Consider the following 24,756-nt stretch of genomic DNA (forward strand, 5'->3'; position numbering starts at 1 on the left):
CCTAGGAGCTGCAGGTTGAGGGGCACTGGCAGAGGTGGGGTCGGGATGAGGTGAGGACCCCATCACTGAGGTAAGAGGGGGCTATAGGTCGGGTCTGCATTTGTGTGAGAAGACTAGAGCAGGTGCTAGAAATAAAATATCTCATATATGAAGCGGACGCTTGCGTTTCTTATTTGTTCTGCTGGTGCCTCTCAATCCTGACCCACAGCTCTCCCCACTCTAACCTACTAGGCTAGGGGTGGGCAAACTTTTTGGCCTGAGGGACACATCTGGGTGGGGAAATTGGAATGTACGGCCAGTGCGGGGTGTGGGAGGGGGTGTGGTGTGCAGAGGGGCTCAGGGGGTGGGGTGGAGGAGGGGTGCAGCATGGATGAGGGGGCTCAGGGAAGGGGGTTGGGGTGCAGGGGGTTGGGGTAGGGGACTCAGAGCAGGGGGTTGGGGTGTGGGGTGCAGGAGGGGTTTGGGGTGCAGGCTCCAGCCAGGTGGCACTTCCCTGGAGCAGCTCCAGGGTGTCAGTGGCCGGCATCAGGTCCCTGCGGCCCGTGTGGGGAAGGAGGTTCAGAAGGCTCCGCACACTGTCCTCGCCTGTGGGAACCTCCCCCAAAGCTTCCATTGGCCCTGGTTCCCTGTTCTCGGCCAATGGGAGCTGCGGGGGCGGCGCCTGCAGACGAGGGCAGCGCGTGGAGCTCTCTGCCCCTCCCCTCTCCCAGGGGCTGCAGGGAAGTGGTGCCGGCCAGTTCTGCCCACCCCTGTACTAGGCCCTACTCCACTCCCAAAGCCAGGAATAGAACCCAGGAGTCCTGGCTCCCAGCCCTCTCCCCCCCCACCCCCCCCGCTCTAACCACTAGACCCCACTCCCCTCCCAGAGCCAGGGATAGAACCCAGGAGTCCAGGCCCCTCACCCCCTCTCTGCTGGATTCTTTCCTGCCCCCCAGGTTGCTTTGTGGCTGGAAACCCGATCTGGCGAGGACGTGCAGAGACGCCAGTCGCCGCCGGCTGGCACGGCCCGGGCACTTATTATGTCTGTCACAATGGGACCCCTCCCTGCCCCCTTCCTCATTCCCCCCCCCACACTCTCACTGCTTCTCATCCCACTTTTCTTCCTGGATGACAGGGTCCTGGCCTCCGGTGCCCCCTTGTGGGGTGGGTCGAGCCCTCCACTTGCATCTGCCCCAGGGGCCCCGTGCTCATGGCTGGCTGAGGGGCTGTGGGTCCTGGGGCGACCTGGGGGAGGGGCATATAGGGATGGGAGGAGGAGGGGGAATGGGCGGAGTGGGGCTGGGGATGGAAAGCCAGGACCGGGGACGGGACAGAGAAGGAGGAAGAATCTGCAGGGTTAACCCCCCCCCGCCCCCACCTGCATGTGGCTTTGGGACTTTTCAGGCTGGGGTGTGGCCACCCCCCAGACACAGGCTCACGTTCCCATTCCTTCATTCCTTCCTTCCCTCGCACGAAGCATTGTGCAATCGCCACCCACACACCTGCCCCCCCCGACTCCCTGCCCCATGGCACACCCTCCCCATCCCCCCTCCCTTCCTGGAAACAGAGTCCAGAAAACCCAGCTGCCTTCCCCGCCCCCCGCCTGCTCCTGGCAGGAGGTGTCGTGAGGAGGGAGGGGGACAGGGCCCGACCTGCCTATAAAGCAGCCGCATCCCCTAGGGCTCAGGTAGCAGAAGAGACCTGGCCCAAGAGGAGCCCCTGGGAAGCTCCCAGCCGAGACAGAGAATTCAGTGGGGCAGGTGCTGGGATCAGCCACCAGGGGGCAAGAAGAGGAGGTGCCGGGATTGGCCGCTAAGGGGCGACAGGAGGCAGTGCCGGGATTAGCCACCAGGGGGCAAGAAGAGGCGGTGCCCGGATCGGCCACTAGGAGGCGACAGGAACATAATTTGGAGGCCACACCCCGATTGACACCCGCTGGATGCCAGGGCTCCAGAGATGCCTCCCACTCTAGGTACGTGCCCCTGCATCAGGCCCCTGGGGAGGATTTAACTGAGCTTCCAGCCCTGCTGCCCTAACCAACTACACCCCCACTCCTTTTCCAAAGCTGGGGATGGAACCCCGGAGTCCTGGCTCCGAGCTCCCCCTTCTCTAACCCACTAGATCCCACTCCCCTCCCAGAGCCAGGGATAGACCCCAGGAGTCCTGCCCTGCCCTGCTCTAACCACTAGACCCCACTTCCTTTCTAGAGCCAGGGATGGAACCCAGGAATCCTGGCTCCCAGCCCCCCCACCCCCCAGCTCTAACCCATTCCCCTCCCAGAGGGTAATATACAACGCACCGTCTCCAATCCGGACCGGTGTGCAGCTCCTGTTCTGGATTTAGTTACTCCCCGTCAATCTGCCCATTGACAGCTGCAGGGGCCCAGTTGGGAGAGTCACAGGGAAATCCCGGCTTGGAGTCTCGCTCTGCACTGGGCTGGGGACCCAGAATGCAGAGTAAATAGCAGAGAGGCCAGATCGGGAGTCCATCAAGTGGCACAAGCCGGGTATAGCCAAGAGCTAGGGGGAGGTGGAACCCCAGCAAAGGTGGAGAGGCTGCTGGGGGAGGGGCCTCTCATAGCCCAGAGCAGAGGGACGGTGGGGGTGGTGGGATCCCAGCAGGGGAAGAAGTGGCTGCCATAGCCAACAGCAGAGGGATGGTGGGAGAGGTGGGATCCCAGCAGAGGAACTAGTGACTGCCATAACCCAGAGCAGAGGGCTGGTGGGAGCGGTGGGATCCCAGCAGAGGAACTAGTGACTGCCATAACCCAGAGCAGAGGGCTGGTGGGAGTGGTGGGATCCCAGCAGAGGAACTAGTGACTGCCATAACCCAGAGCAGAGGGCTGGTGGGAGCGGTAGGATCCCAGCAGAGGAACTAGTGACTGCCATAACCCAGAGCAGAGGGCTGGTGGGAGAGGTGGGATCCCAGCAGAGGAACTAGTGACTGCCATAACCCAGAGCAGAGGGCTGGTGGGAGTGGTGGGATCCCAGCAGAACCATGTCTCAGGCTGAGGGAAGGGCAGGCCAATGGCTGACTCCCCTACTAAGCCTCCCCTCCACCCTACTCTTGCAGCCCAGAATCTGCTTGTGTCCCTGGTCCTGGTCCAGCTGGCCCGGCCCGACCCCAATCCCAGTGCTAGTACCATCTCGCAGACCTACAACCTGGCCCGGCTGCTGCAGACCAACACCACGAAGCTGCTCAACACCTACGTGAGTGCTGGGCCCCCAGGGTGGGAGGGGGCTCGGAGGCCTCTAGGGCCATTCATGGGCAAGGCTGTGTGTCTGTCATGGAGTCCATGACTTTCCTTGACCTCCATGACTTCTGCAGCAGCAGCAGCAGTTTGGATGTGGGAGGGGGCTCAGGGCTGGGGTAGGGGTCCGGGGTCCGGGGCGGCGCTTGCCTTGGGAGGGGGGCTCCCCAGCTCCCACCGGCATGTCCCAGCAGCTCGTAGGCAGAGGGGCCAGGGGGCTCCACGCGCTGCCTGCGTCCGCGAGCACCGCCCCCGCAGCTCCCATTGGCTGCAGCTCTCAGCCAATGGGAGCTGCCGAACCCGGCAACTGTGGCAGCAGGAGCACGTGGAGCCTCCTGGCCCCTCCGCCTAGGAGCTGCTGGGACATGCCGGCCCTGCTGGGAAGGGAGCCTGCCAGCCCCGCCAACCTTCCCTCCCCGAGCACCAGGGTGGGTCCCGGGGCCACGTGCCATTGCCTGGCCCCCTCACACCCAGCACCACTGGGGGGCTTGGGCTCTGAATTTTTGTTTACTGCCTGGGAACTGTCCATGATCTTCCCTAAAAAATACCTGTGACTAAAACACAGCTTTATTCATGGGTCAGGAGCACCCCTAGAGGGGACAGGCCCCTGTCCCATTCCCCGCCCCCTGAGCCAGCCAGTTCCCCGCCCGCCCGGGGAAGACACATATGAATGATCTAATCCAGCCTCTTGGTGAGTCCTCCAATGGCCTTGTCCTTCCGTCACGGTCCTTCTCCCCCTGACAATGCGCGGGGGGGCGGGGGGGGCGTGTCACGTTTTGGCCGCCCCGCCTGGAGCCCCTTGGCACCAGCCCCAAGCTGCCAGCTCAGTTCACGCCCAGCTGAGCACCCAGCCAACACGCTCTCTGCAGCCCGGAGCCCAGCCAGCAATTTCAGAGCGGGGGGGGGGTGGTGCTGGTACGACCCACCCCTGGGAATGCCAGGGTGCCGGGTGGTGATGGGGTACGGTCCGAGACCCCCCTCCCAGCCCCATGGGAATTCCCACCCCAGGCATCCCCCCCAGAGGACCCAGTTCTCTCCCCCCTCCCATTCTGCCTCTGCATGTCTATGGGGATTTGGGGGGGTTGGAAGGGGGTGTCGAGGGAGGAGATGGGGTCTCTGTGGGGAGGGAATGGGGGGATTTGAATCAATCTTGGGGTGGAGCTGGGGGAGGGGGGCAGGGACTGCGGGAGGACAGCACATGCCCTGACCGCCCCCCTTTTCTGTCTCCCCCCCACCAGCTGAGCGCCCAGGGCTCCCCGTTCAGTGACCCCGGTTTCAGCGCCCCGGGGCTGCGGTGGGCCGGGGTGCCGGTGGCCACCCTCCCGTTCCTGGCCTGGCGCACCATGGGCGACATGGAGCGGCTGGCGCGGAACTATGGGGCCTACGCCACCTTTGACGCCTTCCTCCAGCTGGTGTGGGACGACCAAGACGAGTTGTGCCCCAACTGCTCTGAGCTGCTGGCCATGCTGGGCACTGCCCGGGCCCGGACTCGAGGTCTCCTGGCCAACCTGACCTCCATTATGGCTGCCATGGGCATCCCGACGCCCCCGGCCACAGACCTCTTGACCTCAGAGGCAGCTGGCGTGGGGGCATTTGAGAAGAAGTGCCGGGGCTACGTGGTGTGCCGGGAGTACCATGGCTGGGTCGACCGGACTGTGCGTGACTTCACCCTGCTCAAGGCCAAGTACCCGGCCTAGGGGGCGCCACCATGCCAGGCACTGTCTGTGAGCATAGAGACTGGACCATGCGTTTCCTCTTGGCCTAGAGGATGCTTCCTGTTGGTTGGGCCAATGCACTTCCTGTTGACTTATAGACCGGGCCATGCACTTCCTGTTGGCTGGGCCATGGATTTCCTGTGATCCTAAGGACTGGGCCATGCACTTCCTGTTGGCCTAGTGGATAGCCAATGCACTTCCTGTTGGCTGGGCCATGGATTTCCTGTGATTCGATAGTCTGGGCTATGCACTTCCTGTTGGCTGGGCCATGGATTTCCTGTGATTCTATAGTCTGGGCCATGCACTTCCTGTTGGCTGGGCCATGGATTTCCTGTGATCCTCTAGTCTGGGCCATGCACTTCCTGTTGACTTATAGACCAGGCCATGCACTTCCTGTTGGCTGGGCCATGGATTTCCTGTGATCCTAAGGACTGGGCCATGCACTTCCTGTTGGCCTAGTGGATAGCCAATGCACTTCCTATTGCCTATGGACTGGGTCATGCACTTCCTGTTTGTCTAGAAGATGGCCAATACACTTCCTGTTGGCTTGACCACGCCCTTCCTGTTGGCCAGGAGGATGGCCAATACACTTTCTGTTGGCCTATGGACTGGGTCATGCATTTCCTGTTAGCCTAGTGGATAGCCAATGCACTTCCTGTTGGCCTAGAGGATGGCCAATACACTTCCTGTTGGCTTGACCATGCCCTTCCTGTTGGCCTCTGCTTCAGGGATCCATCACGTGCAGGGGGCCCAAATAGGGTTGCTGGCCTACTGGCTAGACCACGCACTTCCTCTGGGCCTGAAGGACAGCTGATGTGCTTCCGTGGCACATGCACTTCCTGTCCTAAGTTTCCGATCAACCTTATTTCCTCCCCTCCATAAGAGGGATAAATGAGTCCAAAGGTGGGGGGTTTTGTTATTGTTGTTTTGCTCAGGGTCAGTGGATTTTTCTCCTCACGTCAGTTCTGGCCCAAACTGAGATGAGGAAAGATCCTTTTGTGCCAGATGTGATGATAATTATCAGAACAATAATGGCCAGCTCTTAGCTAGTGCTGGTCATCCACAGATCTCAAAGCGCTCCACAGGGGAGAGCGCTGTCTTTACCCCGTTTACAGATGGGGAAACTGAATCACCGGCAGGGGACAGTGAGTGACCTGCAGAGCCGGAGTAGAACCTAGGAGCCCTGAGGTCCATGGCTTTAAATCCTAGGCCACAAAATCTATTACGTGTGTGTCAAGAAAATGGATCATTCGATGATTCCCTGTTCTGTTCATTCCCTCTGGGGCACCGGGCACTGGCCACTGTCTGCACACAGGATACTGGGCTAGATGGACCTTTGGTCTGGCCCAATCCAGCCGTTCTTATGTTCTAATATAGATTTTTAAATCCCATTGTATTTATATCCAAAAAAAACATTTATCTGGATTATTTATATTATTTAACAGAGGAGGGAACGTTAACTTGAATTTGGGGCTTTTAATACTTTGGACACCTCTTGCGTCCACATCAAGAGAAAATTACTGTAGGTTTGTTGAAGGGAACCCAGAGAAATGTACAAGAAGCACTTTATAAAGTGAGGTGAGGTTCCGAGGTGGGAATCCAAGCCAGTGCTGAACTGCAGCTGGCTCTGGGGTGGGGCAGCTGGGGACCAGCTGCTCAGGAACGCTCCATGAGGATGTTGCTAGCCCTAAAATTTGATGCCTTAAAAATCATGGTCAAGTCTTGCTACCTGTGGAATTTTCTTGGATACTGTATTAATTTATTGACTTTTGTGGATGTCGCTGCTTGATTGTTACAATAAGCCTAGATGGTACTACTGTCCAACACTTGTCTCTCTACGTTGTGTATCTGCTCAGGGTTGTTATTCCAGGGTGGGTGCGTAGCAGCACAGATAGAAAGAAAGTTGTCTGCCTTAAAAACATGGGCTACTTCTGCCTGAGCTCAGGGGAACCGCCATTAGCAGTACGGGGAATATGAAACATAGTGGAGCAATTTTGATTCTAGCCCGTAGAGGGCCGTAGTCTTTCTTTCTTTCTCACATGCATACACAGAGAGACGCAAACACAGCCCCACTTCCCCCCACCAGGGGGCAGTGCTGGAATTCCTATAAACTCTCACGGCTCACCCACGTCTCTTTCTCTGCCATTGCGTCAAGGGAATTTCTGTAAAAGGAGTTTCTTCAACATTCAATAAAAGCTGTTTTTTCTGACATAATAGGCTTGTGCAGGGATCTCTCCCCAGCTCTGGGAGGGGAGTGGGATCTGGTGGGTTAGAGCAGGGGGGCTGAGAGCCAGGACTCCTGGGTTCCCTCCCCAGCTCTGGGAGGAGAGTGGGGGCTGGTGGGTTAGAGCAGGGTGGGCTGAGAGCCAGGACTCCTGGGTTCCCTCCCCAGCTCTGGGAGGAGAGTGGGGGCTGGTGGGTTAGAGCAGGGGGGGCTGAGAGCCAGGACACACTCATACCCCCGGCAGCAAACTCCCCACACTTTGAGCTTCTATTAAAAATACTTTATTAATAATTATGACACTGTGTTTTCCGGTAAGAATATACCACAGTATGAACTAGAGTTTGGGGGATGGTGGGGGTGGGTCAAAGCCCCCCCCCGCCCCTCCATATATATGGGTGGGAGGTCCCCCAGTATTGGGGGGGCAGAGGGGACTCCTCCTAGCCCCTCTGCATAATGTCTCTGTTGAGAGGGAGGGGGGAGTTTGGGCTGATCCCCCCCAGAGTTCAGTGGGGCAGGGCCCCTTCATGGGAGTGTGTGTCTGTGGGATCCCCTCCCCCCACAACCAGGGCAGGAGTTGGGGGAAAGGAGACCCCCCAGGAGTTTGCAGTGAGGGCTGGGGAGGAGAGGGTGTGAGAGTCGGAAGTTGGAGCAGGGGGGGCAGAGGGTTGTGGGGGTCAGATGGGGGAGCAGGAGGTTTCTTGGGGGGATGGTTGGGACAGGGGTACTTGGGGGCAGATGCAAGGGGGGTTCATGTGGAGGGCAGGGATTATCTGAGGGGCAGATGGAGGACAGGACCTGGGGGTTGACAGGAGCAGGGGATATCTGGGGGGGGCAGGATCCAGGGTTCCCGGGGAGACAGGTGGGGGCAGCGGTATCTGGGGGGCAGAGGGGAGGATAGGGGCACTCACACCGGGTACTTGGTGCGGAGAAGCCCGAGTGCCTCGTGGCTCCGCATGGCCCAGTCCCGATGCAGCCGGCACACGTGGTACCCGCTCAGCTTAGCAAGGAAGGCGCTGGGAGGTGGGCCACCCAGGCTGGAGGAAGGAGGCGGGGGGGCTGGCACCCCCAAGGCGCCCATGATCCCCTCCAGGTTCCCGGCCAGCCCCCGGCACTGACGGGCCGCAGCCTCCAGCTGCCGATGCAGCTCCGAAGCCAAAGGGTTGAGCTCGGCCTGCTGCCGCAGCACGGAACCCAGGAGTCCGGGCAGGGTGGCGTAGGCCGCGGCAAGGTGCCAGAGCCGCTTTCCGTCGCTGAGCGCCAGCCAGGCCTCGGGGGGGACAGAGGGCGAGGGCAGCCCGGGGACTGCCATGGCAGGGGGTTGGAAATCTGGACTGCTGAATGGCTCCCCTTGGTGACGCACCTGGAACGGAGAGACACTGAGTCAGGACTCCTGGGTTCTATCCCCAGTTCTGGGAAAGGAGTGGGGTCTATTGGTTACATTAAATTTAATATGTGAATTGCCACCATTAGGTTCAAGAGTTAACAGCTTGGGCCAGCTTCCCGCTCTCAGAGCCATCGTGTCAGGCTCTCCGCAGACTCAGGCGGATGTCATGGTTTCACTCAGGGTCCCAAAGGGCGTGTCACCACATGGTCCCCCCCTGGGATTGAAGCCAGGGAATTGAAAAAAAACCCTGTAGACAACTGTGTAACAGGGGACAGCGAGACACACACAGAGGACTCTGACCCTTCCAGCAGGGGGCAGCACTATCCCCCCTCCCCAATGCTCACATATTCTGCCAGCAGCTGTTCAGAGCAGTGCTTCAGCAGCACCGTCAGGCGGTGTGTTTGCTTGATCTTGGTGGCTACTTCTTGCTGGGAGAGGGACGAGGAAGAGGAGGCGGAAGAGAGCAGGTTGGCGCGATCCACTGGAGAGAGGAAGTGAACAAAGAGTTTATTCAACTCATGCTCAGAGCCGCAAGCCTTTGGAGCGAGCTCCTGGGCTCAGAAGCCAGGTAGAGAGAAAATTCATCTTAGGAAATTCCCCCATGGAAAAATACTGCTGAGATGCAGCCACCTCTGGGGTGGGGCAGCTGGGGAACAGCCGCACACAACGGTTCCTTCCATCTGCCTGCAGCACAGCGCCTCCTAGGGGCATTGGGGCCATCACTGACTGTCCAGGGAGAACACCCCCTGCTGACGCAGTCCCCTGCCAGGTGTCAGATGCACCCCACCCCCTATTGTAATCAATGTATTACCTCCTAGTCAAGCACCAGAGATCCCATTGTCCTGAACCAACGCACCAGAACGGAGCAGTGGCTCCCTTGGAAGGGAGGAAAAGTCACAACAGAGCTGGGGAGAGAACCCAGGAGTCCTGGCTCCCAGCCCCCGGCTCTAACCCACTGGCTCCCACTCCCCTCCCAGAGCTGGGGATAGAACCCAGCAGTCCTGGCTCCCACTCCCCTCCCAGAGCCGGGGAGAGAACCCAGGAGTCCTAGCTCCCAGCCCCCGGCTCTAACCCACCAGAGCCCCTCTGTCTAACCTCCCCCTTTCACTGATCTCTGAGCATGATGAGCTTGTGCCAGGCAGTGCCCGTGCCCGCCCCCACTCTCAGGTAGCTGGTCACGTCCCAACCATCAGCCCCCTGCCAGGTTCCCAGCCCGACCTGTAGCTACGGCGATGCCCCAACGGCCCGAGAACCTTGCCAGCCCCAGCCCTGCACTGTGCTGGGCACCCGCCCAAGCCGGAGGAGGCGGACAAGGCACAGCTTGGGACCCTTCTCCACCTTGGGTGATGCCAGTCTCCTGGGGGGAGTTGCCAATACTTCGTGAGTTCTCTCCCTGGCTCTGCAAAGTCTAGTGGTCGGGGGGGGGGGGGCTGGGAGCCCGAACTCCTGGGTTCTCTTCCCAGCTCTGGGAGGGGAGTGGGGTTTAGGGGTTGTGGGGGCTGGGAGCCAGGACTCCTGGGTTCTGTCTCCAGCCCTGGGAGGGGAGTGGGGCTTAGTGGTCAGAGCTGGGAGCCAGGACTCCTGGGTTCCATCCCTGGCTCTGGGAGGGGAGTGGGATCTGGTGGTTAGAAGAGGGGGGGCTGGGAGCTAGGACTCCTGGGTTCTCAGGAAGGGAGTATGGCCTACTGATTAGAGCAGCCCTGGGTGGTCGCGTTGGTGGGTCTCGACGAGCACATCACGGCCTTTTGGTTCAAGACCTGACCACGCTCGTCACGCTCGGTCCCTACCCAGATGCCTCTGGCGCCCAAAGCTCCACCAGTCAATCATTAGCTAGGGGCCACCCCAGCCCAGCCCAGGCCGGAAGAGCCGCCTTGCAGGCAGGTGCTGGGCGGACAGCGGAGCGGCTGGCCCCGCAGAGACGTCCCCGGGGCAGGAGCTGGTGGGTGGACAGAAGGGGGTTAGCTGGGGTGACCAGACAGCAAATGTGAAAAATCGGGATGGGGGTGGGGGTAATAGGAGCCTATACAAGATAAAGACCCCAAAATCAGGACTGTCCCTATAAAATGGAACATCTGGTCACCCCAGGGTTAGCTCTTGGAAGGGAAGGTGGGGGGAAGGTGGAAGAAGACGTGGGGGTGGTGGCCAGAAGTGCCCCCCTTGGGGACGCCAGGCCCCTCACCAGCCCACACCCTGGCCCATCTAAGCCCTTACTCCTGCCCCCAATTCAGCACTTCCACTGTGCCAGCTGCCGCCCCCCCGGGGACCCAGGAATGTCCCCCAAATGGTGGGGGGGCTGAGTCATACACTGCTGGGGGCAGAACCCAGGAGTCCTGGCTCCCAGCCCCCCTGCTCTAACCACTAGACCCCACTCCCCTCCCAGAGCCGGGGAGAGAACCCAGGAGTCCTGGCTCCCAGCCCCCCTGCTCTAACCACTAGACCCCACTCCCCTCCCAGAGCCGGGGAGAGAACCCAGGAGTCCTGGCTCCCAGCCCCCCTGCTCTAACCACTAGACCCCACTCCCCTCCCAGGGCCCGGGAAGGAACCCAGGAGTCCGGGCTCCCCTACCTGTCAGTACTTCCATGCTGTCCCAGCCGCGCTCACTTGTTGCTGCCTGGGAGAGGCCAGGCTGGGGGCGGGGGCCCCGCGTTTATATCCCCTGCCAGCCCCCCCCCTCGCCCCCGCCCCCTTCCCGGACCCGCGTGGATGCCAGGAGGCTGAGCTCAGCGCTAACGCGGCCCGGCCGGGGGGCGCACCCCTGGGGGGGCGGGGGGGTGATCAGCTCCTGGAGGCGGGGGGGTGATCAGCCCCTGGGGGGGGGGGGAGGGGCGGGGGGTTGCTCTTTGCTCCGCTCCCCCGCCCGGGCCCGTCCCTCCATGGGCGGGCGGTGCGCTGGGGGGGGGGGGCAGCCTGGGGCATAAACACATTCCTGAGCCGGCTTAAAGGGGCCGCGGTGCGCCAGGCCGGGGCGGCGGGGGAGCAGGCTCTGTGTGTCCGTCCCTGCGCCCCTCGGGCCTCCCCCACCCCCTCCATCTTCCTCCCGCCCCCATCCACCCACCCCCACGCCCTCTCCATCTTCCCCCTCCCACACCCCTCTCTTACCCCTTCCACCCCACTCCTCTCCATTTTACCCTCCCACCCCCACCGTTCTCTTACCCCACCCACCACCCCACCTCCTCTCCATTTTACCCCGCCCCATTCACCCACCCCACACCCTCTCTTACGCCATCCACCCCACCCCTCTCTTACCCCTTCCACTCCTCTCCATTTTACCCTCCTCCCACCCCACACCGTTCTCTTACCCCACCCACCACCCCACCTCCTCTCCATTTTACCCCGCCCCATTCACCCACCCCACACCCCTCTCTTACGCCATCCACCCCACCCCTCTCCATCTTACCCTCCCCATCCACCCACCCCCACACCCCTCTCTTACCCCATCCACTCCCACACCCTCTCCATCTTCACCCTCCCACCCCCACACCGTTCTCTTACCCCACCCACCACCCCTCCCCATCCACCTACTCCTCTCCATCTTCCCTCCCCTCCACCCACCCCACCCCTCTCCATCTTCCCCTCCCCTCCCGCTCCCTCCCACACCCCTCTTACCCCTCCCACCCCCACACCGTTCTCTTACCCCACCCACCACCCCACCTCCTCTCCATCTTACCCCTCCCCCATCCACCCACTCCCTCTCCATCTCCCCGCCCCATTCACCCACCCCACACCCTCTCTTTCCCCATCCACCCCGCCCCTCTCCATCTTACCCTCTCCCCTCCTGCCCCACACCCCTCTCTTACCCCATCCACTCCCACACCCTCTCCATCTTCCCCACCCCATTCACCCCCACACCCCTCTTACCCCATCCACCCCACCCCCTCTCCATCTTACCCCCTCCTCCTCCACCCACCCCCACACCCCTCTAACCTCCCTCTCTATATTATCCCTACCCCATCCACCTCCCCACCCTTCTCTATCTTAGTGGAGTGGGGTCTAGTGGTTAGAGCAGGGGGGCTGGGTTCTCTCCCCAGCTCGGGGAGAGGAGTGGGGTCTAGTGGTTAGAGGGGTGGGGGAGGCTGGGAGCCAGGACTCCTGGGTTCTCTCCCCAGCTCTGGGAGGGGAGGGGGGTCTAGTGGTTAGAGGGGTGGGGGAGGCAGGGAGCCAGGACTCCTGGGTTCTGTCCCAGCTCTGGGAAGAAGTAGTACATTTAACTCTTTTCTTCATGTCCCTCACTCCTTATATGACCCAGACTCGTGTAACACCAGAGAGACACCCCCCCCCCCCCGCCCCGGAAAGCTACTGCAAGCTCTGGCCTGACTCCTCTGCGGCTCTTTATTTGTGACACGTGCGGGAAGAGCGGCAGAAAGGTACAGCCCCCAGCTCTGCCCAGCCCCCAGACCCGCAGCAGGTTGGAGAGACCGTCCCTTGTGAGGCTGAGGTCATGGTGCCCCCCCCTCCCCCCAACACCTCCGGCGTGAGTCAGCGACAGCACAATGAGCTCAGTGTGGGCATCCGAGCCCCTCCATTGTAATCCCTTCCAAGCCGCTTCCAGGATTACCGGGGGGCTGGGAGCCAGGACTCCTGGGTTCTCTCCTGGCTCTGGGAGGGGAGTGGGGTCTAGTGGTTAGAGCAGGGGGCTGGGAGCCAGGACTCCTGGGTTCTCTCCTCAGCTCTGGGAGGGGAGTGGAGGGTAGTGGTCAGAGCAGGGGGGCTGGGAGCCAGGACTCCAGGGTTCTCTCCTCGGCTCTGGGAGGGAAGTGGGGGCTCTGGGAGGGAGTGGGGTAGTGGTTAGAGCAGGGGCTGGGAGCCAGGACTCCTGGGTTCTCTGGGAGGAGGGAGTGGGGTCTAGGGGGGGGGCTGGGAGGACTCCCTCCCTTGGGGGGCTGGGAGCCAGGACTCCTGGTTCTCTGGCTCTGGGAGGAGGGGGGGTCTGGTTAGGGGCTGGGAGCCAGGACTCCTGGCTCTGGGAGGGACTCCTGGGTCCTCTCCTGGCTCTGGGAGGAGTGGGGTCTAGTGGTTAGAGCAGGGGCTCGGAGCCAGGACTCCTGGGTCCTCTCCCTGGCTCGGGGAGGAGGGGAGGGGAGTGGGGTCTAGGGGGCGGGGAGCCAGGCCTCCAGGGTTCTCTCCTCGGCTCTGGGAGGAGTGGGGTCTGGTGGCTTAGTGCAGGGGGGCTGGGAGCCACGACTCCTGGGTCCTCTCCCTGGCTCTGGGAGGGGAGGGGGGTCTGGTGAGTTAGTGCGGGGGGCTGGGAGCCAGGCCTCCTGGGGGCTGGGAGCCAGGCCTCCTGGGGGCTATGCTTGTCTTGGGTAGGGGAGTGAGATCTAGTGCCAGAGAACCCAGGCGTCCTGGCTCCCAGCCCCCTCCCCTACCGCTCTAACCCACTAGACCCCACTCCCCTCTCAGAGCTGGGGAGAGAACCCAGGAGTCCGGGCTCCCAGCCCCCTCCCGTGCCGCTCTAACCCACTAGCTCCCAGAGCCGGGAGAGAACCCAGGCGTCCTGGCTCCGACTCCCCTCCCCCGCGGCAGGCCCCAGCTCGGCTCGCGGAAGCCGGGGAGTTTCGCTTCCGCTCCGCCCTTTCGCAGCGAGCCGAGCTGCTCCGGCCTGGCCCCGCGACCGGACCGGCCGGACAGCCCGGGAGACCGACCGGACGGAGGGCTCGGCACCCCGCCGGGAGGGGCGCTGCGGGGCAGGGATCCGGGGGGGTAGGAGCAGTGGGGGGGTAGGAGCAGTGGGGGGGGTCTATGGGGCGCCCTCGCTAGGTCCCAGGCAGGCAGCCGGCGGGGGGAGGCGTGGGGCGATCGGGGGCTGCATGGACGGGTGACCTGTTGGACAGACAGACGCCGAGTGAGCCTCCCCTCGGGCTCCCCAAGCCCCGTCAGACGAAGGTGTCGTTCCCCTCCGCCGCCCCCCTCTCCTCCCCCCCGGGCGCCGTCCCCATGTCAGGGCGCACGGTGCGGGCCGAGACCCGCAGCCGGGCCAAGGATGACATCAAGAAGGTGATGGCGGCCATCGAGAAAGTGCGCAGATGGTGAGTGAGCAACACGTGGGGGGTGTGGGGGGGTGTTTCCCAGCTGCCGCACCCCAGAGGTGGCTGCATCTCAGGGCCGGGCGAGCCAGCCGCATACAGTGTCACTGTGTGGCCGTCTCCCACCTGCCCCACCCCAGAGGTGGCTGCATCTCAGTGCCGGGCGAGCCAGCCGCATACAGTGTCACTGTGTGGCCATCTCCCACCTGCCCCACCCCAGAGCTGGCTGCATCTCAGGGCCGGGCGAGCCAGCCGCATACAGTGTCACTGTGTGGCCGTCTCCCACCTGCCCCACCCCAGAGCTGGCTGCATCTCAGGGCCGGGCGAGCCAGCCCCATGCGGCCGTTCCCCACCTGCCCCACTCCAGAGGTAGCTGCATCTCAGTGCTGGGCGAGCTGTCCGCGTGTTTAAAGTAACACCCTGTGACTAAATGCAGGGTCTGGCTCTTAATTACGACAATTAATTATTATTCTGTGGTTTTAGTCATTATTTTGTTTATCGTTCGCCTCCCTTTTCCTGTGGAAATTGCTCCTGAGACATGAATGGCTGTCAAATTATTTACCCTGGCCTAGGTGATATGTGTGACACTGGTCAAGAGAAGATAACAGCTTACTGCTGCTGCTGTTTAAAGGAGGCTCTGCTTTAACTCAGAGGGTAGAAGGATGCCAGTTGAGGCTTTAATCCCTCCTGACAGAGGATGATAAGCTACCACTGCTGCTAGCTGAAGGCCTGGCCTCTTCAGCTCTGCACCAACGCAGCTAGCTAATGGCATCAGTCCTTTAGTGCTGCTTAGTGGATAATAACCTACTACTTCTGCTAGTGAATTGCCTTGCAATCGGGTATATGGCGGTGGAGGGGAATCTCTGAAGATTTTGGGGGTGGGGGGAATCTCTGGAGGGCTATAATCCAGCCAGTTTAATTCCTCCTCTCCCCCTACCCAGGGAGAAGCGCTGGGTGACCGTGGGCGACACGTCTCTGAGGATCTACAAGTGGGTGCCCATTGTGGACCCCCGGGATGAGGTGAGAGAGGGGCTGGGCGCCCGTCTGTCCCGCCCCGTCTGTCTGTCCCTACCGCGCTCCCCTTGCCCCTCCTTTCCCCCCCACCATTTGGAGGCCATCTCTACCCCCCCCCGCTCTCTTCCCCTCCCTGCAGGAGAAGCGGCGACTGGCCGGCAGCGGGGAGAGGCACAAGGGCCGGGAGAGGAGGGGGCGCGTGCCCAGCCCCCGGGCCAACCCCGCCCTCCTCATGCTGGACCTGAACGGTACGTTGCTGGCTGGGGAGGGGACCCAGGCGTCCGGGACAGCCAGGCATGGCGTTGGGGCTCCCGCAGCATCCCCAGCTCACTGAGGCATGAGAATTCGGGAGGGGGCAGTGGGACTCAGGCAGAGAGCCACAGGGTGAGGAGGGTCAGCTAGTCCGACCCCCTGCCCAGATGCAGGATCTGTTCTGTCTAAACCATCCCAGACAGGTGACCGTGCAGCCCCCTTTTAAAACCCTCCAGTGAAGGAGCTTCCATGACCCTCCCTAGGCAGGTCTGTGCCATTGTCCGCTTGTTCTGACACTCAGGACGTTGTTTCTGAGATTTCATCTAAATCTGCTCTGCTGCGGTTTGAACCCTCTGGTCCTGCCCTCCAAGAGAGAACAACTGTTCTCCATCCCTTTTACGGCTGCATGTTTCCCCCTCAATCGCCTCTTTTCCAAGCATATGCAGATCCTTCTGCCTTTGCCCAGTGGCCTGCCTGCCATCCCTTTGACCAGCTTCGTCACTCGCCGCTGGGCCCTTTCCAATGTCTCCACATCCCGTCTATACGCCGGAGCCCAAAATTGCAGACACTCCTCCAGCCGAGGCCTAGCCGGGACCGGCCCCTCCCGTGACTCGCATGCGACGCTTCTGTTAACTGCATTTGCCTTTTTAAATTTTTTTTTGCAACAGCATCGCATGGCTGCCTCACGTGGAGGTGGTGATCCACCACGACGCCCAGCTCCGTCCCAGCAGTGCTCCTGCCAAGCCAGCTACCCCCCGCCCCCGCTCATTCTGCATTGGAGCATTTGGTTTTTCTTCCCTGCGTGTAGCACCGTCCATTTGTCTTTAGAATCCTAGAATCACAGGACTGGAAGGGACCTCGAGAGGTCGCCTAGTCCAGTCCCCTGCCCTCACGGCAGGACTAAGGACACCTCTACCCCGATATAACGCTGTCCTTGGGAGCCAAAAATTTTACCGTGTTATAGGTGAAACCGCGTTATATTGAACTTGCTTTGATCCACTGCAGTGCGCCCCCCCCAGAGCGCTGCTTTACTGCGTTCTATCCAAATTCGTGTTATATCGGGGTAGAGGTGTATTATCTAGACCATCCCTGACAGGTGTTTGCTCTTAAAAATCCCCAGTGATGGAGATTCCACAACCTCCCTGGGCAATTTATTCCGGTGCTTAACCACCCTGACAGTTAGGGAGTTTTTCCTAATGTCCAACCTAAACCTCCCTTGCTGCAGTTTAAGCCCATTGCTTCTTGTCCTGTCCTCAGAGATTGAGAAGAACAATTCTTCTTCCTCCTTGTAACAACCCTTTATGTACTTGAAAACTGTTATCATGTCCCCTCTCAGTCTTCTCTTTTCCCGACTAAACAAACCCAGTTTTTTCATCTTCCCTCACAGCTCATGTTTTCTAGACCTTTCCTCATTTTTGTTGCTCTTCTCTGGACTTTCTCCAATTTTTCAACATCTTTCCTGAAATGTGGTGCCCAGAACTGCACACAAGACTCCAGTTGAGGGCTAATCAGTGCGGAGTAGAGCGGAAGAATTACTTCTTGTGTCTTGCTTACAACACTCCAGCTAATGTACCCCAGAATGAGGTTTGCTTGTTTTGCAACAGCGTTACACTGTTGACTCATATGCAGCTTGTGATCCACTCTGACCCCCAGATCCCTCTCTGCCATACTGCATCCTAGGCAGCCATTTCCCGTTTCGTGTGTTGAATTTCATTCTATCTGTGGCCCAGTTCTCCAACGTATCAAGATTTCTCTACCTTCCAAAGCGTTGGCATGCTCCCCAGCTTTGTGTCAGCTGCAGATTTGACCAGTATGCTTCCTATTCTTCCAGCCAGGTCATTAATAAAGATGTTAAAGAATGCCGGACCCAGAACAGATCCCTGTGGAACCCCACTTGAGTCCTCCCTGGAAACCGACATCATTCCATTCATAGTCACTCAACCAATGATGTGTCCACTTCCTGGTATTTGTTCTGAGCCCGCCTTTTTCCAGCTTGCTTCTCAGAATGTCATGTGGGACTGGCTGAAATCCAGGTATATTATGTCCACCGTTTTCCCCCTCTCCACCAAACCCGCCACCCTGTCAAAGAAGGGAATCAAGCTGATTTGGCAGGATTTGTTCTTGGTAAATCCACGCTGGCTGCTGGTGGTCACCCCGTTCATCCTCCCGGCATTCACAAATGGAAGGTTTTATGCATTGCTCCAGTAGCTTCCCAGGTATCCAAGCCAGGCTGACTGGCCTATAGCTCCCCGGCTCCTCCTTTTCAAAGATGGGCACGACGGTAGCCCCTCCGGGACCTCTTCTATCACCCGTGAGTTGGCAGATATTATTGCCAGTGGCTCCGAGATGTCTTCAGCTAATTCCGTCAGCGCCCTGGGGTGCAGAGCCTCCGGCCTCGCTGACTTGAATTCATTCAAGCTGGTCAGAAGATCTCCGAGGCGTGCTCCATTTGTCCCGATCTGCAGCCCTTCCCCGACTTTGTCTGCGGTAACTTCGCGAGTCGGCCGGACACGCGTCCTTTTGTGTGTGAAGCCTGCAGCAAAGTAGGTATTGAGCAGCTCTGCCTTCCTATCATCTTCCGTCACCAGCTCCCCTTCTCCCCTGAGCAGAGGACCCGCACCGTCTTCAGGGCCTCCCAGAGGATTCAGGGGGCCTGGGGCAAAGCAATTTTGGGGGCCCCTTCCATAAAAAAAGTTGAAGTACTATAGAATACTATATTCTTGGGGGGGGGGGGCTGCAGGGCCTGGGGCAAATTGCCCCACTTGCCCCCCGCCTCTGGGCGCCTTGACTGTCTTTGATCTTTCTTTTTTGGCCGGTGTATTTGAAGAACCTCTCCTTGCCAGCTGTAACTCTCTCTTTCTCTTGACCTTCCTGATTGTGTCCCTACACGCTCCTGCTGCTCCCATGTAGACGTCCTTGGGGACGTGCCCTTGTGGGTTTCAGAGCGTTAAAAAGCTCCTTGTGCAGCCACCTGGGCTCTTCCCTTTCCTCGGCATGGGAATAGCTTGATGTTGAGCCTCTGGTATTATTAAATCTCTGAGGATCTGCCAGCCCCCTTGGATTCCTCTTCTTCCTAATTGGTCTTTCCACGGGACGCCGCCTGCTATTTCTCCCAGTCAGTTGACATCCGCCTTTCTGAAGTCCAGTGGCCTGGTTTTGCTGTTCTCAGGTCCTCCTTTCCACGGGAACCTGAGATCTGTCAGATCCCGATCGCTTCCTCCCAAATTCCCGACCACCTTCACGTTGGCAACTAATTCGTCCCTCTTGGTCCGAACCAGCCCCACAGTGTTCCCTGGATCAGAGAGTGTCCCCTACCCACGCTAAGAATTGGCAGGACGTAGGATGTTTTGCTGCCACCGTTTTCCAGCAGATATCGGGGGAGTGAAGATCCCCCATTAATAATAGCTCAGGTGTGCTCTCATCCGGGAGGGCGGAGCAGGACTCTGAACCCCGCCCCCTGAGATTGAGGAGGTAGGACCCAGGTGTCCAGAATGGGACTGGACATTTGGGATGGCACCAGAAAGGTTCACTCCAAAGGGTCCCTGGGGAGCAAGGGAATGGGACCCAGGTGTCCGGGATGGCAGTGTGCCTAGCACATCTGGAGTGAGAGGATGGGACCCAGGTGTCCGGGATGGCAGTGTGCCTAGCACATCTGGAGTGAGAGGATGGGACCCAGGTGTCCGGGATGGCAGCGTGCCCAGCACATCTGGAGTGAGGGGATGGGGACCCAGGCGTCCGGGATGGCAGTGTGCCTAGCACATCTGGAGTGAGAGGATGGGACCCAGGTGTCTGGGATGGCAGCGTGCCCAGCACATCTGGAGTGAGGGGATGGAACCCAGGCGTCCGGGTTGGCAGCGTGCCCAGCACGTCTGGAGTGAGGGGATGGGACCCAGGTGTCTGGGAGGGCAGCGTGCCCAGCACATCTGGAGTGAGGGGATGGGACCTAGGTGTCCGGGATGGCAGTGTGCCCAGCACATCTGGAGTGAGGGGATGGGACCTAGGTGTCTGGGATAGCAGTGTGCCCAGCACATCTGGAGTGAGAGGATGGGACCCAGGCATCCGGGATGGCAGTGTGCCCAGCACGTCTGGAGTGAGGGGATGGGACCCAGGCTTCCGGGGTAGCAGCGCCCCCAGCCTCCAGAGGAGTGAGGGATGAGACCCAGGCATCCAGGATGGCAGCACCCCCAGCCTCCAGAGGAGTGAGGGATGGGACCCAGGCATCCAGGATGGCAGCACCCCCAGCCTCCAGAGGAGTGAGGGATGGGACCCAGGTGTCCGAGACGGCCCCCACCTGTAACCCTCTCCCCTTTGCAGATGAGAACAGCAACCAGAGCTCGCTGTCTGAGACCTCCCTGGCCAAGGGGGGAGACACCAGCTCCAGCCCCACCCCCGACCGCAGCCAGACGGCAACCCCCACCCCGCTGGGGGAACTGAAAGCGGAGGACTCGCAGCCCCCCATGCTGGGGCAGGAAGGGGGTAAGTGCCGTGGTGCGGGGGAGGGAGGCCGTGTTCCCAGCCCCTAAAGGAGGGAGGGAGGCAGCGAGTGGAGCCCAGGACCCCCAGCACTCCTAGGGCGTGAGGGAGTCCAGGATGGCATCACTTCAAGCCCCCAGGGAGTGAGGGGATGGGACCCAGGCAGCCGGATGGCCGTGCTTCCTGGAGGGCTACAGCAGAGGGGGGCTGCATGGGGTTACTGGGGGTGAGCTGGCACCAAGGGTCAATAATCCCAGGGTACTCCCGTGTCTTCGTTCCTCTCTGGGTGCAGACTCTGGGGTGCTGCTGCTTGAGGGGACGGACGAGCCCCCCATGCTGACCAAGGAGGACCCTGTTCCAGGCCTACTGGAGTCACAGGTGCATGGGGAAATTGAGGGGTGTATGGGGGTGGGCCGTGGAGGTGTAGATCGGGGAGCGCATGGTGTGGGGGAAATGCACGGAAGAGTGGAATTGAGGGATGTATGGAGTTGAGATGTTGGGTCAGGTGCTTGGAGGTGAAGGGTGCGTGGGGGTGGGTTGAGTGGGGTGGAGACTGGGAGGTGGGTTGGGTGGAGGTTGGCCCATTGGCAGTGGTTGGGTTGAGCTGTATAGAAGTTAGACCATTAGGGAAGGTTGGGCTGAGTGGAGGCTGGGCCAGTGGTGAAAGTTGCATTGGGTTGGGCTATTGGTGAAGGTTGGGTGGGGTGGAGGTTGGTTCATTGGCAAAGCCTGGGATCAGTTAGGTTGGGAGGAGGTTGCATCATTGCTGGTGGTTGGGTTAGGCCATAGGCAAAGATTGGGTTGAGTTAGGATGAGTGGAGATTGGGCCATTGGTGAAGGGTGGGTTGAGTTGGGTTGTGTGGAGGTTTAACCACTGGCAAAGGTTGGGTTGAGTTAGGATGAGTGGAGATTGGGCCATTGGTGAAGGGTGGGTTGAGTTAGGATGAGTGGAGATTGGGCCATTGGTGAAGGGTGGGTTGAGTTGGGTTGCGTGGAGGTTGAACCACTGGCAAAGGTTGGGTTGGATTGGGTTAGGTGGGCGGAGGTTGGGCCATTGGCAATGGTTGGGTTGGGTGGAGGTCGGGCCATTGGTGAAGGTTGGGTAGAGGTTGGGCCATTGGAAGGGTTGGGTTGAGTTGGGTGGAGGTGGGGCCATTGGCCTGCAGGTCTCATTGCTTATGTTGAGGGGGTGCTTACCCATGGCACAAGAGAACGTAGGGAGGTTGATGGGGATATCTGGGCGGGATCAGGGCTGGCATACCAAGGTTGCTGGGGGTGTCCATCACCCCCACTGCTCTCTCTGAGTATAACACCCCTTCCTTTTTTCCCCAAAGGGGCAAGAGGATGCACCTCCCTTTGAGACGGCCCCAACCTTCCCGCAGCCGGTGCTGGAAGAAGAGGACGATGAGTCCATGGGGGCACCTCCCCTGAAGCGCATCTGCCCCGAGGAGCAGGAAATGGGTGCCCCCAACTCTCCATAGACCTAGCCTCCTCCCTGCCCTCTCCCTGGCTTTGTGCTGCACTGGAGAGCATGGGGGGCAGAGTGGGAGCTGGGCAGGAGGTGAATCGTGCTTGCCAAATGCGAAAGGACCAAAGACACTTTGAAGAGGATGTTGGCGTTGGGTCAGGACTCCTCGGAGGGGAGTGGGGGCTGATGGGTTAGAGCATGGGGGAGGGGAGTCAGGACTCCTGGGTTCTATCCCCAGCTCTGAGAGGAGAGTGGTGTCTAGTGGTTAGAGCAGGGGGGGATGGGAGTCAGGACTCCTGGGTTCTATCCCCAGCTCTGGGAGGGGAGTGGGGTCTAGTGGTTAGAGCAGGGGGGGATGGGAGTCAGGACTCCTGGGTTCTATCCCCAGCCCTGAGAGGAGAGTGGGGTCTAGTGGTTAGAGCAGGGGGGATGGGAGTCAGGACTCCTGGGTTCTATCCCCAGCTCTGGGAGGGGAGTGGGGGCTGATGGGTTAGAGCAGGGGGGATGGGAGTCAGGACTCCTGGGTTCTATCCCCAGCTCTGAGAGGAGAGTGGGGTCTAGTGGTTAGAGCAGGGGGGATGGGAGTCAGGACTCCTGGGTTCTATCCCCAGCTCTGAGAGGAGAGTGGGGTCTAGTGGTTAGAGCAGGGGGGATGGGAGTCAGGACTCCTGGGTTCTATCCCCAGCCCTGAGAGGAGAGTGGGGTCTAGTGGTTAGAGCAGGGGGGATGGGCGTCAGGACTCCTGGGCTCTATCCTTTGTGGGAGGAGATGGGACATGGGTAAGGAAAGATGCGCCACATCCCCTGATGCCAGACTCTGAGGGGGCCTGGGTGAATTTTACATTCTCGGTGTATATACGTATTTTTTTGGTCTGAACAATAGACTTTGCTATTAAACTGCTCCTGTGCCTCTGTGCCAGTCATTTAACAGCAGCCCCAGCCCTCGTAAACCAAGCGAACGTCTCCTCTGCACCCCAGCGCTGAGATGCAACCACCTCTGGGGGAACAGCCGCACAGCGATGCAGCACAGGGATGACTCACCCGCTGCTCAGAAAACACAGCTCTGGGGTCCCCGCCTGGGTTCTGTTCCTTTTGGGGTGATGCGCCAGAGGATGGGGCTATATCCGGACTATAACGGAGGCCTCCTACAATTCCACTAACCGGCCTGTCACTGAGTGTGGGGGAGTCAGGGCCCTGCACCCCCCACTTCCTGCAATTCACCGTGACTCTCAGCCAGCCGGTAAAACAGAAGGTTTATTAGACGACAGGAACACAGTCAAACCAGAGCTGGTAGGTACAGACAACGGGACCCCCTCAGTCCAGGTCCATCTTGGCTGGGGTTCCCTCTGTTTCCCCAGCCAGCTCCAAACTGAAAACCCCTCCAGCCCCTTCTCTGGCCTTTGTCTCTTTCCCGGGCCAGGAAGTCACCTGATCTCTTTGTTCTCCAATACCTTCAAGTTGGCACCTTGCAGAGGAGGGGTCCAGGCCATCGGTTGCCAGGAGACAGGGCGTCGGCCATTCTCTGTGCAGACACCATCACCCCTGCCCTCTAGGGCTCTGCAACAATCACACCCCCTTATCCCACCACCTAGGGACTTAAGAAATGCATAGGGGAAACTGAGGCACACACACAGTATTCAATGAAAACATTATGAACATTCCCACTTTGTTGCAGGGCCCACTTCTGCGCTCATACTACCAAGGTTTGAGGGAAGGCTGTACCCCAGTCTGGGTCTGGTGGGTTAGAGCGGGGAGCTGGGACTCCTGGGTTCTATCCCCAGCTCTGGAAGGAGAGTGAAGTCATGTGGGTCAGAGCAAGGGTGGGGTTGGGAGTCAGGACTCCTGGGTTCTATTCATAGATTCCAAAGGCAGAGGGGACCATTGTGATCATCTAGCCGGACTTCCTGGGTAACGGGCCAGAGACCGTCCCCCCAAATCATTCCCAGCGCAGAGCTTTTTGAAAAAATCCCCTTCTGATTTTAAAAGGGTCAGGGATGGAGAATGCACCACCGCCCCAAAGGGGTCCAGTGGTTAATTACCCTCACTGGTCAAAACTGTCCCCGTGTTTCTTGGCTCAATTTGTGTAGCTTCAACTTCAAGCCATTGGAGCGCGTTAGACCTTTGTCTAAGGTGACCAGATGTCCCAATTTTATAGGGACAGTCCTGATTTTTGGATCTTTTTCTTATATAGGCTCCTATTACTCCCCACCCCCATCCCGATTTTTCACCTTTGCTGTCTGGTCACCCTACCTTTGTCTGCCAGATTGACAAGCCCCATTATCAAATCTTTGTTCCCCATGTAGGTATTTCTAGAGTGGGATCAAGTCACCTCCAGACCTTCTCTTTGTTAAGCTAAATAGATTGAGCTCCCTGAGTCTGTCACTATATAGCAGGTTTTTGAATCCTTTAATCATTCTCGCAGCTCTTCTCTGAACCCGCTGCAATTTGTCAACATCTTTCTTGAATGGCACCAGAACTGAATTCCAGCAGCGGTCGCACCACGGCCAGATACAGAAGTAAAATAACCTCTCTGCTCCTGGAGAGTCCCCTGCTTATGCACCCCATGGATCACATTAGCCCTTTGGTCACCAGCAGCTCATGTCCAGCTGATTACCCACCATGACCCCCAAATCTTTTCACTGCTTCCCAGGAGGGCGTCCCCCAGCCCGTAAGCACGGCCGACCTTTGTTCCTAGATGGATACATTTACATTAAGCCGGATTAAAACACCCGGCGTTTGCTTGCGCCCGGCTTACCAAGCGAGCCACATCGCTCTGTATCAGTGACCCGGCCTCTTCCTTAGTTATCACTTCCCCAATCTGTGTGGCATCTGCAAACTTTCTCGGTGACGATTTTATGTTGGCTTCCAGGTCATTGATAAAAATGTTACACAGTGTAGGGCCAAGAACCGCTCCCTGAGGGACCCTGCCAGAAACACGCCCATTCGATGACCATTCCCTGGTTACAGCTACAGTT

General features: G+C 59.6%; 3 protein-coding genes across 4 annotated transcripts; 2 read left to right on the top strand and 1 right to left on the bottom strand.

The window, feature by feature from the left end:
- The first annotated feature begins 3,005 nt into the window (after positions 1–3,005).
- Positions 3,006–4,926, top strand: LOC120403342 (cardiotrophin-2-like). The gene is made up of 2 exons (XM_039534332.1): positions 3,006–3,188; positions 4,468–4,926. The coding sequence occupies exons 1-2, from the start codon at positions 3,006–3,008 to the stop codon at positions 4,924–4,926; spliced, it is 642 nt and encodes a 213-aa protein (XP_039390266.1).
- Positions 4,927–7,485: 2,559 nt separating this feature from the next.
- LOC120403341 (cardiotrophin-1-like) lies at positions 7,486–11,221 on the bottom strand. 2 transcript variants are annotated; one of them, XM_039534330.1, is made up of 4 exons: positions 11,118–11,162; positions 10,340–10,488; positions 8,897–9,033; positions 7,486–8,528 (listed from the first exon to the last, which is right to left on the bottom strand). In XM_039534330.1, the coding sequence occupies exons 2-4, from the start codon at positions 10,377–10,379 to the stop codon at positions 8,073–8,075; spliced, it is 633 nt and encodes a 210-aa protein (XP_039390264.1). In that variant the 5' UTR covers positions 10,380–10,488; positions 11,118–11,162; the 3' UTR covers positions 7,486–8,072. The 2 variants fall into 2 exon arrangements, with proteins under 2 accessions (XP_039390264.1, XP_039390265.1); XM_039534331.1 differs by lacking the exon at positions 10,340–10,488 and having other exon boundaries at positions 11,118–11,221.
- A 3,078-nt stretch (positions 11,222–14,299) lies between these two features.
- Positions 14,300–22,026, top strand: BCL7C (BAF chromatin remodeling complex subunit BCL7C). Its single transcript, XM_039534313.1, has 6 exons — positions 14,300–14,578; positions 15,517–15,595; positions 15,729–15,837; positions 20,156–20,317; positions 20,607–20,692; positions 21,649–22,026. Exons 1-6 carry the CDS (start codon positions 14,487–14,489, stop codon positions 21,793–21,795), a joined length of 675 nt encoding a protein of 224 aa, XP_039390247.1. The 5' UTR covers positions 14,300–14,486; the 3' UTR covers positions 21,796–22,026.
- The last annotated feature ends 2,730 nt before the right edge of the window (positions 22,027–24,756 follow it).

The sequence above is a fragment of the Mauremys reevesii genome, linkage group 4 (assembly GCF_016161935.1).
Source record: "Mauremys reevesii isolate NIE-2019 linkage group 4, ASM1616193v1, whole genome shotgun sequence".
NCBI classification, from domain to species: domain Eukaryota; kingdom Metazoa; phylum Chordata; order Testudines; family Geoemydidae; genus Mauremys; species Mauremys reevesii.